Genomic DNA, 12,959 nt, shown 5'->3' with positions numbered 1-12,959 from the left:
GAAGCATCACAATGACCTCAAACAAACAGTTATACAGAACTATCCTCTAGCCCCTGAGGAGGTCTGATCTCAACATCATCAAGTCGTTCTATGATTACATGAAAAAAACAGAAGCAACGGAGAAAGCCTAAACAGAAGAACCAACCATTGAACAAACTGTGAAGTACAGAAAAAGAGTTGCCAAGAGTTAGTTCTGACACTAACACTAAATATTGATGTGGCTTTTCTATGTTGATCATACTTTTGTGATGTTAAATAAAGGAGCTTTACTTTGATATTCATGCCTTAAACATGTGCAAAGTACTGGTGATGGTAGTGGTGGTAAGAACTGCTACAAGGATGCTCGATGGCAACAATGAGGAATGTTAAAATGAAGATTAGTATCCAGGCAGGCTGCCACCGTTCTGTTTTCTCTTTGTAAGCAACAGACTTATAAGCAATACAGGCAACGGAACAGCTGAGAGGTTCCCTACAACACAGAGATGATCAAACAAACATGTACACTCCATGTATAATGTTGATACATGGAGTGTACGTAAATTGACACGTAAATGGTGGGTAAATGTGCCTGAGAATTCATCAAGTATTTACAAATGACCATGGCTCTAAAGCTGTATAGGTATTGCTGCTACACATGATCACCAACCTGCAACAAGAAACAGTTTTATGCAAAACTCTAGTTAAATCACCACTGTCCTCAGTTAAGCTTGGTACTGTACTGGTTGATTGAGTGCTGCCACTTGTGCACTAGCATATCAACGTAGCCTCTTGTCAAGCACAAGTGGACCTTCGAAAGACTGTACATATCTATATATAATGGATCCGTAATCCAGCCCACAATAAAAAAGGATTTTGGAAAGGTATGCAAGCCCTCAGGTTTGATGTATTATGATTGTAGGATGATGAAATCATGTTATCTTTATAGCACAAATTGATTTATCTGTTCGGCAAAGAGGATTTCGCACAACTCCCTCACAATATGGTTGTTGTTAGTTTCTCTCTGTCCCCTCTGTACCTCACCTGTTGGCTGGCAGATGGGAGATGAGTTTGTGGTATGAAACTCTATTTATCGAGCGATCTGACCTGTTTTGCCTACACACCATCAATCTTTTCTCCCCACCTTGGCAATTTTCATTAGGCCCTGGGTTTAACATAGGACAGAATGCAATTTGCATTTATATAAGCTTTTTCATTAGGCCTTGCTCTCTCAGCCCTCTGAAAACATTAAGAATTTGGCGGAAATCAGTGGCAGCCAATTTAAAGTAGGAGACAAAGGCAGGCCCTGCCTTTACTTTTTATTTATTTTTATTTTAGTCTCGCAAATTGCTATTTGTGTATCAATAATTCCATCATAATTAAACCTTATTTGTTTGTTTGTCTTTAGTAGAGTTGACCCTGTCTTCCCTCGGCTAGGACGCACTGATAGTTTTTCTTCCCTTGTTCCGCTTTCTCTGCAGCGTAGAAATGAGATGAAGCAACAAGGCCCGTTTCATTCTCCACTGTTAAAATCTATTACATAAATCTTTTTCAGACTTTGGTGTCACCTTTATAATGTTTATATTCACCTTGTGGACAGCCCCTGTAATGCGTCTCCCGGTGTGCTTTAATCCACTGTACGGCTAAATAGGCCACAAAGGCGTCTGCAACCTGCTGATTTGATGAGCAAAGAGAAGGGACCACGCAGACTGCCAGACAGGCAATCAGATATTTGATTAGTGGAAGAGAGTTCATAATCAACAGACTGAAAGTCAGATGTAACAAAATACACACACACAGTTGTGTATACATTGTGTGACTATACCAAGTTGTTAATTTACTTAAACAGAACGCAGGAGTTGTGATTGGAATGAGATCAGATAAAGATTCATGACACAGCTGGAGTGAACTGAAGTGTGTCAGGCGAACATTTAGAAAAGACTGATGGAATATAGATTGATGGACAGAGGAGAGGAAAGTCACAGACAGGGAGGGGTCTCCTCCCTGCACCTGGCTTCAAGAGCGTTCAAGCATCTGTTGTAGTGATGCACGATATATCGGCCGCCGATATAATATCGGCCGATATGGTCATTTTTTTACACATCGGTATCGGTCAGGTGTAAAAATAGAGCCGATGTAAACAGGCCGATAATTATTCCTGTGTATTTGATGTGTGTGCAGAGCTAGTGAGCGGAGCTGAGCGGTGCGAATGTCCTGCTCCTCGCTCAGGTTGCTGTTCAGTCGGCCGCTCCTCCGCTCAAATTCACGTCAGGCCGCTCCGTTCAATTTCGCTCCCCGCTCCACCTAAAAGTCCTCCCCCGCTGCAGCGAAATCGCTCCACGCTCGCTCCAATTTAAAAGAGGGAGAAATAACCCTATCAGTTTCCTTTCTAAAATATTTCACGAACTCCATCTTGCCATGGCAATTTTTTTGAAAATGAACGGTTTTGGTTTTATTAGGAAGAAATGAATTCTGGGTGGATTTGGGCACGCGTCAGGCTGGTGGTGTGAGCGGTATCGGAGCGGAACAGAGCGCCCGCTCCGGCCTCTAAATTAACAAGCGCTCCGCGCTCCACCAAAATTCCATCCGCTCCGCCCCTCGCTCGCTCGCGCTCCGCTCACTAGCTCTGATAGCAGTAGCTTTCTTCCGCTGCTTAGCATTAGCTAGTTTTTCATATTCTTTGTAGGCTTCGGGATGCTTGTTTTTTAAGTCGGTGATCAAATTGGTTGTGTTGAACGATTTGACACGAGCTCCCCCTCGCATCACCCGGCCTTCACAGTCATTACATACAGCATAGCGAGGAGTCATTACATACAGCATAGGATCCTCTTCAAAGACTTTGAAAAATGACCAAACAGACGACATCTCTGCTCAACTAAAGATTTTTCAGTGTTTACAGAAAACAGTATCAGTCATTTTATTTTGCTAAGTGGCTTTGGCCATTTTTTAGGCCTACTACTGTACCTTAAATATTTTTCAATGTTATCAGAATACAGTATCAGTCATTTCTGAAAATAAAATGCAAAAGTAAAAGAAAAAAATGATTTATTGATGATTAATGATTTTGATTATCATAAAAATGTGTTTCATATATATATATCGACATCGGTAAATATCGGTATCGGCCATAACAGCAATATTAACATCGGTTATCGGTATCGGCCAGAATTTTTACATCGGTGCATCACTAATCTGTTGTTTACGGTTGTCTTGGCCATGTCCCCGCTGTTGTCTAGGTAATCAAGCTGACATTTGAAGATTTTGACCTGGAGCGAGGCTACGACACCCTGACAGTGGGGGACGGTGAGGTGGTGGGAGACCAGAAGACCATCTTCCACGTGTGAGTGGCTCCTTTGACCTCAATCCTGTTTTTCGCCTTTAATCTCCCCTCTGTTCTGTAACTTCTTTTGGCGAGCAGTCGTTTTCATTTTTTATTTTTTTTGCCGGTCGTGTTCCATGTAATCATATTCCGTATTTTGCTTTCTCTTTCTTCTTCATCTTTCTCAGCCCTCGCCTTTTTCTCCTCCACTTCCCTGCACCCAGCAGCATCCCTCTCCCTTCCCCTTCCCCTCCAGCCCTTTTTACTCGGTTGTACAGTTTCTCTTTCATTTCATCACCACCTGATGCAGTGGTGCATGAAAAATAGATGTCGCACCACATTGTCAATCAGCTCTCTTTTCAGCGTTAAAATCGAGATCACAGCCATGTGGTGCAGCATTGCAAACTGCATATTGATGCCCCCTAATGGAGTTTGCGCAAACAGATGCTCCATAACAATTCACAGGATGTTGTTATTAATTGTGCTGAAATTTACCACCTTAATAAAGTTTTTATAGATCAATTTTTATGCAAGGCTGCCTTGCCTGGGTGGGAAACCGGGAGGAGGTTGGAGATAAATGAGGGAGATGTTTGTGGACGGGGGGATTGCTGATGTGAGAAGATTGTCCTCACGTTAATATTTTTTGTTTAATCTCACATACGCTCCCAACACACAAACACCATGGACAACACAGGCACTGGAAATGACTTAATCTGTTCAATTAAGGTTTTCGTCTCCCCTTATGGACTTCTTTATGGTGCGAGAGAGAGCAGAGTGAGTGCTCCCTTGCACACAAACAAACTAGAACAATTTAGGACCGGAGAATATACTGCGGCTATCAGCAGTGTTAAACTCAGGACTATATTTTTGGGAATCAGCGGTGCAGGCAAGTGTGTGCAGGGGAATTACTTTTCGTAACTTAAAGGTCAGAGGCATGTAACCTTACCGCTGCACAGCGCCATAAATGTGGGGGTTAATAGGCAGGAAGTCACAACCAATCAAATCACTTCTTTTCCGTTCATTCGAAAAACGCTGTGCTCTAATAGTTTGATTACGGGGGGAAAAAAACAACAAAAAAAACAATTTTGTATGAATATGCCCCTTCCCATGGGGAAAATAATGTCCTTGAGTAGGAACAACATAACTGTCATGAGCAGATAAACTTCATTAAATAGGCCGTCAACAAGGGTAACATTTTAGACAGTAATTAGCTTGCAGGTAAATTATTAACAGCCTAACCACGTTTGTCAGGCTGGGAGTTAGATGGCAGATGTTCGTACCACATAACACAGAAATGATAAAAAATAAAGATATGTCTTGTTATTATGCTTAATGGAATTATGTGGGTCAATCAGGTCACTTATAATCTGATAAATGGGTTCCTTAAATTTAGTTTTGTTGTTAAAGCAAAATAACAAAACAAAGGGCAAGTCTCCCCTAAAGCTCAATAATCTTTGTCCACCTCTCTAGTGCTTCCTTGGATATGATGCATATTTTAACTTTCCTCCCACATGCACACGAAAAAAAGGCAATAAATTAACAAAAGGTTGTTAGAAAGGACACAAAACATGAACCCAACCTATCCAAATGCTACTATTATCCTCCACTCTCCTTGTTCTGTCACTAAAATTAGAACCCTTAATCACTTACTCTGCAGCAATACACTCCCTAATAAGAGTTGGGTGGAATTACTACTCAAATAGGATTAAATTACCTCTGTGGCATTGACTGATCTTGCCTTCATTTTCCACTTTCTTGTCCCCAGCTAGTTTGAATTAAAGGGTTTGGACATAAAAAGGTTTTTAAGGCTAGAGTTGCTTACAACAGATCTAAAGCACTTTCTTTGATTAGGAAAAGTCGGATAGTTTAATATATAACTTTTAAGTGTTGTTTGGTTTTGTTATTTGCTGCTCAAAGGTGCTTTTAATTTGATTTAATGAAGTAGGAACAGGTATTTTGGCTATGAAACTGACGACAAGCTCACTGTGCAGAAAATGTAATTACTTGTCTGCGAAATACGATGAGGTGTCTTGTTTCACAGGCTCTCTGGTACCACGACTCCAGACCTCGTGGTGAGCACCAGTCACCAGATGTGGCTCAACTTCAAAACTGATGACACCAGCGGGTCCCTGGGCTTCAAGGTGTCCTATGAAGGTGAGGAAGCAGCTTCAAACGGGTTGGTTGCAAGTCAGTGTGATGTTTTGGCTTGCTTGCTACTTTTTGTGCGTGTGTGTGTGTATATATATATATACACACACATACGCACACATTGTTTGACTTGTCTGAGGTACCCAGTTTAGCTGACACTCAATTAGCATAAAAAAAAGTAAGATTATCTGAAGTCAACCCCTTGTGAAATTACTTTTTAGGGATTTTTTTTTTAAGTGATCCTACAGCGCGTGTTGAGACACAGAAACAGTGAATTAGTAAAATGACAACTTGGTCAGGGAGCTTTGTAGTTAGAATTCAAATGGAGCGTATCTCCTCCTTTAACAGCCTCAAATAGAAGTAATTTTCTCTTTTTTTTGGCCTTTTTACCCTTGTGAATTGTGATCAACTGCTCAAAGCTAGCATCATGTACTGTGGCAGAATGCTGTTTACTTCAGCTGACTGGTGTACTTCCCAAGATTCATCACTATTACTCTAGTTTATTTATAAGGGACAAATACCGTACAACACTGATAGTTCTAGAAGTTTCCACTTATCTGTATATCTGTGTATTACTAAAGCTGACTTTCAACACAAATCAATAGATGGGGCTCAGAAACCAGTTATTAGCATGTACTGTATATAATGTATTTGTTATTAATGATATGTATGTGAAATAAAAGGAACAGCAGCAGCCTACAACTAAAAAAGAAACAAATAATACAAAATAAGTTAAAAATTAACTTAACATGAGCTCATGACTAGTTGATGTTATGGCTGCTGTTCTGGTCAGACTTTAAACTGGCTGAAACCTTTTCAGTCAAACGTCTCAGCCTTTGACTGAAAAGACAAACTCATCAATAATAGTTTAGTTTCAATAACACAGGGATCAATTTCTACCCTGTGGATCTGGTTCATGTCAAAAGGGAAATCTGTGGTGTGGATCAAAACAACCCTATGGACACCTTAGAAAGGAGGAGGGCTCAATCAGGTTCCAAGTGAACTCTTCGTTTGTGAACGTGATCTAAACTAACTGTGACCCAACTACCAAGTTTGAGCTAAACCACCCCTGTTGCCATCATCCCACTTCTGCTCAGTCGCCTGAAGGCAGCACATCTTTGCAAAGTGTAAAGCAGTTTAGTGTATTCAAGTCATTTCCTCTAAGTGCACACAGCATTCACTGTTGCTGGTGTGACTTTTTCCCGGGTATATTGTCCAGATAATTACCATGGTTATGAGCAAATGCCAACTTTGCTCCACGTTAAATTGCATTCCAATGTTTTTCTCACAGAGATATGTACCAGTCCAGAACACTGGATCTCTCTCCTGTAATTCATTTCTTGCTTGCTCATTGGACACTTACACTGACCGACACGCTGAGTGAATGTTCTCATTTCTTTAGTAATGACACCGAATTTTTTTTTTTTTCCAGTGAGAAAAGAAACTCAATCAAGAGTAAAACTAAATTCAATTTACAAACTCATCAACTGATTAAGACCCGAGCAAACACACTACAGGTGTGAAAACACCCCAAGAATTCAAGAGCGACCAGTGAATGGGGCCACAATCTCACGATTCTGTTCCACCTTCCTCAGACTACATTTCAAGTGAAGAATTTGTGTCATTCAGGTGCACTGAACACTAATGGATCACAATGGAAAGGCTCTTATTTTGGTCAAAAACTAAGAGAAGCTGATTCATTTACAGCTGATCCATTTATCCTAGTGCCTAGTCTGGATGTGTCTCTTTAATTATGTTTGTTTAGGTGCACATATGAGATCTGATAACAAACATTTTATGTGGGTATGAGTCTGCATGCATGTGTGAAGATGAGCTACGACAAGGAGTGACAGTGTGAATGGATTTGTGTGTCTGGGTGTGAGTATGGGGTTTTTGCCAGGGGTCTTGTTCTAAGTCTGCTGTTTGCCTCTCTGCAAGCCTTCTCTCTTGCCCGCAGATGCTTATTTTTCATCAGTAAAAATAACAGAGAAAGTGGAGCAGCATGCTGAACCAAAGTGTAATTAAAACAATGAGTTCTACTTAATGAAGGGGAAGAAACGCTTTGAACCACTTCACCTCCCAGATTGGAGCACCCAAAATCTAATTTGCATTCTCAATTACTTGTATTTTAAGCCTGATCATCAAGTGTAATTGCAAACACAGTCATACCAGTGCACACACTCCTACCTCACCAATGCGTTTTGTGCACGAAACACTCTGCAGTGGCCCCAGTCTTTCTGAAAATGAAATGCTGGCAAACAAAATCAGCATTAATGCAAATGAGCAGCTCTAAACACAGTCGCTGTAGTACTTTACACTAACGCTGAGGGTGTGTAAAGCATCCATACACAAATACATGCACCAGGATGACTAACATTACGTATTATTCCCTTTTTTTTCCTCCAATAATAACGGCGTTAGAGTCCTTTAGAAAACAGTTTATGACGAGCATGTGTCACATTTAACCATCTGTTAACAAAGCAGCCCTTAAATGGCTACATATTGGAAAGATACGTTTGTACTGGTACAGTTATTGCATGGTTGTGCATTCTTATATTGAGTCCACATGTTGCTCACAAATATTTTTTATTTACTAGTAGGATTGTCGGCTTGTAGATCCCACTGAGACACTGTTTGCAAGACTGGGTTATACCAATAAACATGACTAATAAAGTCCCTTTGTCATCCAAGGCCTCAGGATATTGCAGCATGGTTGTTCACAATAATTTGAGTCTGAGTCCCATTACAGTGCTTGGATTATTCTTGAATGTCAACCAGAGGACAACAAATGTGCCTTTACATCTATTTCCTTATTCGTGAGAATCAACTGCTGTTTTTTTTCCCCGCCCTCCTCTGTGTATATTTTGTACAACATATGGTTTTCTACACAACATACACGGAGACACGCACATTCACAAGCACGTGTATAACAAGAGACACGTTCCATTAAACATGTGTATACGCTCATGTACACACACACACTTCAAAGGACTCTTATTTATCACATCTATTTTCCCTAAAGTTCTAATTGTGGGGACCCATGAGGCTCAGAGGCCTTATCTGAGAACCACTGCAGGGAGTTGGTGACAAACACGTGATCATATGATCGTGTGTGGGAGTTTGTTCATTTGCATTAGTATGTACACATTATTTTCTCTTGTCTTAGAGCTGGTTTATTCTTTCAGATTTGGCTTTAGCTGAATCTTGAAAATTCCCTTGGTTTATCCTCACCTTGATTCTTCCTCTCAGGCTCACCTCAGAACTTGCTTTCAGCATCCCCCCTTTTAAAGGTGACTCCCGTCTAAGATCAATGAGTTGTCTTGTGAATGAGGATGGCCATACATCCAAACAGCAGTGAGGTCTAAATATGTGTTCTAAATGATGATCATCATTAGTGCTGAGTATGGATTCATACCCAGCATCACCCCTGGTGCGATTTAAAATCGTATTAGGCCCTCCCAGCATTTTCTGGATGGATGAGCTTATTCACTTGCAGTGTTCCCCCGATCTAGATGCCGCTATAGTATGTCTCAGCATTCCCATCTGCAATCTTCGACCCCAGAAAAGTGGAAAGAGGAGTGAGTGAATGGAAGAGGGATGCATAAATCTTCCGATAATGAAATTGGCATGTGTGGTTTTAAGGAAGAACGGTGGTCATGGAGATGTGCGAGCCGGAAAGTGCACGCGTCAGCTTCCAACACCAGTAAGGATGTTTGGCAGACAGTAAAGGGAGGGGTACATTTGCAGTGGGGCAAACGGAAGAGAGGAAATACATTAAATATTTGTGAGATTGGAGAGTAACATTTTGGAAGGATGAAGAGATAGTAAAGAGTACTTAATGGCTAACAAAATGAACTTAAATATAAGGAGACAGTAGAACAATATCAGTATTAAAAAAAACCTGACTCACTGGGTCAGTCTTATTAGATCATTAGGTTTTATCTAAGAACAAGACAATGCAATTATGTTTTAGTAAAGACTTTCACCAAAACCAGGAGTTTAAGGTTCTCTCGCCTGTACGTACATAATGTCTCTATGTCTCATTCTTGTGAATCAGTATCTCAGGAGCACATGTCAGGAATTTCTTCCGATTTGTTTCTTTCTTTAAGACTGAAGGATTAACTGATTAGATTTCGTTGTTTAACGGTCACAGTGACCTCACATATGTCCCAGTGAGTTGAAAGACATTTAAAATAAGAACAATTAAGTAGCTTTGAGAACAATAACAAAAACTGTTGGACTGAGCTGGAGGAACAATTGGGAAACATGATGAACACGATGAATTTCAAGCATGATCTGAATCCATTTCTTCTGAGGTCACAGTGCTCTTAACATTTGCTAACAAGCAAACGAGAAAGTATTGCTGTTGTAAGATATACTATCAATTTGATATATGCCGCACAGAAACTGTTTCCATCTGGTTCAAGTCATTTTTCCAAGTAAAACTAAAGAATTCCTGGACATGCCACTAAATGCACAGAGATTCAATCAAAATTGATTCCCTGCGCAGAAAGAGCAGTGTTCCCATAATAACACTTTTGAAATAATGCTTGATGCAGATAATGGGGAGCATATCCTGTTCTTCATGTAATGTGCCCTTTAGTGCTTCCCACAAGGATGAGGGTGAGGAATCTGCTTTTGTGTTGGTTCGTTGGAGAGTTTTGTGACAAAACAACTTTGTTAGGAATTTCTTTCATGTCCATTTTTGCAGTAAAAAATATAAATTTGAAAACATAAACTGGAGTTTGGGATGACCATCAAAGGATTTTTGACAATTACAGGATCAGACAAAAATTCAGTAATTTTGTTTGTTATGATTTTATACGCAATCATTCGCCTTCATACAGTATCTGTAGTGCATATAACCACAAAATATATTTCTTTGCTTGTCATAATGGTTTATTTTTGCATACTGAATAATATTTTAAACATGTTTACTTCTTTACACAGAAATTGACCAAGGCAGTTGTGGAGATCCTGGAATCCCAGCTTATGGCAAACGTGAGGGGACGGGCTTTCGTCATGGGGACAGACTGTACTTTGAATGTCTGCCTGCCTTTGAGCTAGTGGGCAAGAAGAACATTACCTGTCAGAAGAACAACCAGTGGTCAGCTAAGAAGCCCAGCTGTGTTTGTAAGTTTGTGATTGTTGTTCAGATTGACATACAACACGATGCTTCTCACATGGCTGCATAAATATGTTTGTTTGTGCAGGTGAGTACAAGAAGGGCTGCATAATAAATGATCAGATCTCCCCTACAGTGCTTTGAAACAATAGGAGTGATTAATAGATAATTAACACCATGAAGGACAAACACAGAGAGTGAGGGACTTAGAGGTGGAGAAAAAGGAATAGAGAGCTGACCATGCAGATAATACCCACTGTTGTATTATTGATGAGACAATAAGGTTGACAAAAAACTGCAGTGTCTAGATAAACATCCCTGAACCGAATGACAGAGAGCTTGCTGGCACAAAATATACCAGGAAACAGTGTTTATTTAGTCAGCATTTAACAAACTATTGTAGTCATGTAGACACAGTGCTTGTATTTATTGCTGGAGTTGACAAGGTAAATAAGAGGCTTTACTAAATGCACACCTCAATGCGTAATTCTCTGTTTGCAGGTGTCATAATTAATGCATTCATTTATATCACTTATATATCCCAGTCAACACCGGTCAACACAGTGGAGATTAAGCATCTCCAGGACCACTGTTGTGTTTCTATATATGGAGGAAATACCCGTGCTAGCTCAAAAGTAGCACTGTCAGCTATGCCTAATTACTCAATCAAAAAGTTTGGGCGGGCTTTATGTGGTAATGGACTGAAGAGTAACCATGATGTAGTCACACACAACATCAGAGCTCCAGGAAGTTGAATTTGTTTACAACACAATGGCAGATTGGTTGTAGAACTATCCACTTGAATGCAGAGATATATTTCTTTTTCTGTATTGGCTGAACACGCCCCATAATGAGATCCAATCGGCGTACTACCAGACTCGGCTTCTGGCGCTGATTTTAAATGCTTATCTCTTTTATTCCCTTTTTCATTTTACATGAGTTGTTTAAATACGTGATCATATGACTTGTGTGTTTTTGAGCCACTGGAAAAGTTTAGAACATCTCAGCTGTCAAGTTGAGAATTTAATACAACTCCTTTTTTATTTCCTATGAGCCCTCTGCAAGCCTAAGGTTATTGTCACTGTATATGTTCTTATGCTACAACAGCAACAAATTCTAGTTTTAGTGGTGTTCTTGGAAATATGATTTCCTCTCTGATCTGTTAGATGTTTACAGTGTGTTAGACTTCAGGTGGATTTGTACAGATTCAATAAAATAAATCAAATCATTTTGTCTCATAGTCAGCAAAAGTAAATGGGATTTGCCCCATGTTTTCAGTCTCCTAAACAACACTCATTTTTATGTTACTTTGTTGTATTTCTTCCTCTCCTATAGTTTCCTGTTTCTTCAACTTTACTACACCATCTGGGGTGCTACTGTCTCCCAACTACCCTCAGGAGTACGGCAACAATATGCACTGTGTGTGGCTCATCATCACCAACCCTGAGAGCAGGATCAATCTGGCCTTCAACGACCTCAGCATGGAGAAGCAGTTTGACTTCCTCTCCATCAAAGATGGGGGAAAGGTTGTGCAGAATCATATGCTGTTTTCCTGACTTAATTTGAATAGTTCTTTGTTCAACTTCCTCTATTGACTTGTCCATCAGTCACTGTGCTTGTCAGTAGGAAAAGCAGTCTGTATAATTATGCGTATGAGCTAAACAACCTTCTTGTCTCTGTAATTGGACATACCATCCATTTGATCTGTCTGCTTCACTGTAGGAGCTGTTTACTCTTGACTTTGTCTTGTTTTTAGCTCAGGATTCCTTTGGTGTCCTTTGACAACCTTTAATCTGTCTTCTTCAGGCTGAATCTCCCATCCTGGGTACCTTCTCTGGTGACGTCCTGCCTCCTCCCATAACAACAAGTGCTCACGTAGCACGACTGGAGTTCCTGACTGACCACACCTACACAGACAGAGGCTTTAACATCACATTTACCAGTAAGTATTGAAATGTACTTGGAAGGAGATAAAGTCTTTAAAGCTTATCACAAAAGCCCACCATGACTGTATGTTTTGTATTCTAGATTGCCTCTGCTTTTGAACAATACAGCAATACACACACACGTGTGTGTGTATATGTGTGTGTGCGCGCGCAAGTGATTGGCCTCATGAATCATCTACCATATCAATGCGTCTGTCTCCCACAGCCTGCATAAACTGTTTCACACATTCCTCACACGTTCACTTAGAAAAATGACAAAAACCCCAGTCTTTATTGTCTAAATAAAAACTTGACATCTAAATAAAACCTAAACAAAGATGTAGCGTCCCTACCTGACAGATACATTGCGGCAGTGTTCATTATAGTCTATTCTGGGTAGCTGCTGACTTCAGAGGAAATTCCACATGGGGATTTATACTCTGACGCAGTACACATTCACTGCATG

General features: G+C 40.3%; 1 protein-coding gene across 1 annotated transcript in view; it reads left to right on the top strand.

The window, feature by feature from the left end:
• csmd2 (CUB and Sushi multiple domains 2) overlaps positions 1–12,959 on the top strand; it is a gene marked incomplete at its 5' end in the record, with an annotated part of 258,538 nt that overhangs the window by 137,104 nt on the left and 108,475 nt on the right. The window contains 5 exons of the mRNA XM_084562774.1: positions 3,213–3,316; positions 5,337–5,449; positions 10,394–10,576; positions 11,904–12,094; positions 12,375–12,510. Coding sequence (XP_084418900.1) covers positions 3,213–3,316; positions 5,337–5,449; positions 10,394–10,576; positions 11,904–12,094; positions 12,375–12,510 — 727 coding nt within the window. The remainder of the gene's footprint in view (positions 1–3,212; positions 3,317–5,336; positions 5,450–10,393; positions 10,577–11,903; positions 12,095–12,374; positions 12,511–12,959) is intronic.

This window comes from Chelon labrosus, assembly GCF_963514085.1.
Source record: "Chelon labrosus genome assembly, chromosome: 16".
Taxonomy (NCBI): Eukaryota; Metazoa; Chordata; class Actinopteri; order Mugiliformes; family Mugilidae; genus Chelon; species Chelon labrosus.
This window is presented reverse-complemented; position numbering and strand designations above follow the sequence as displayed.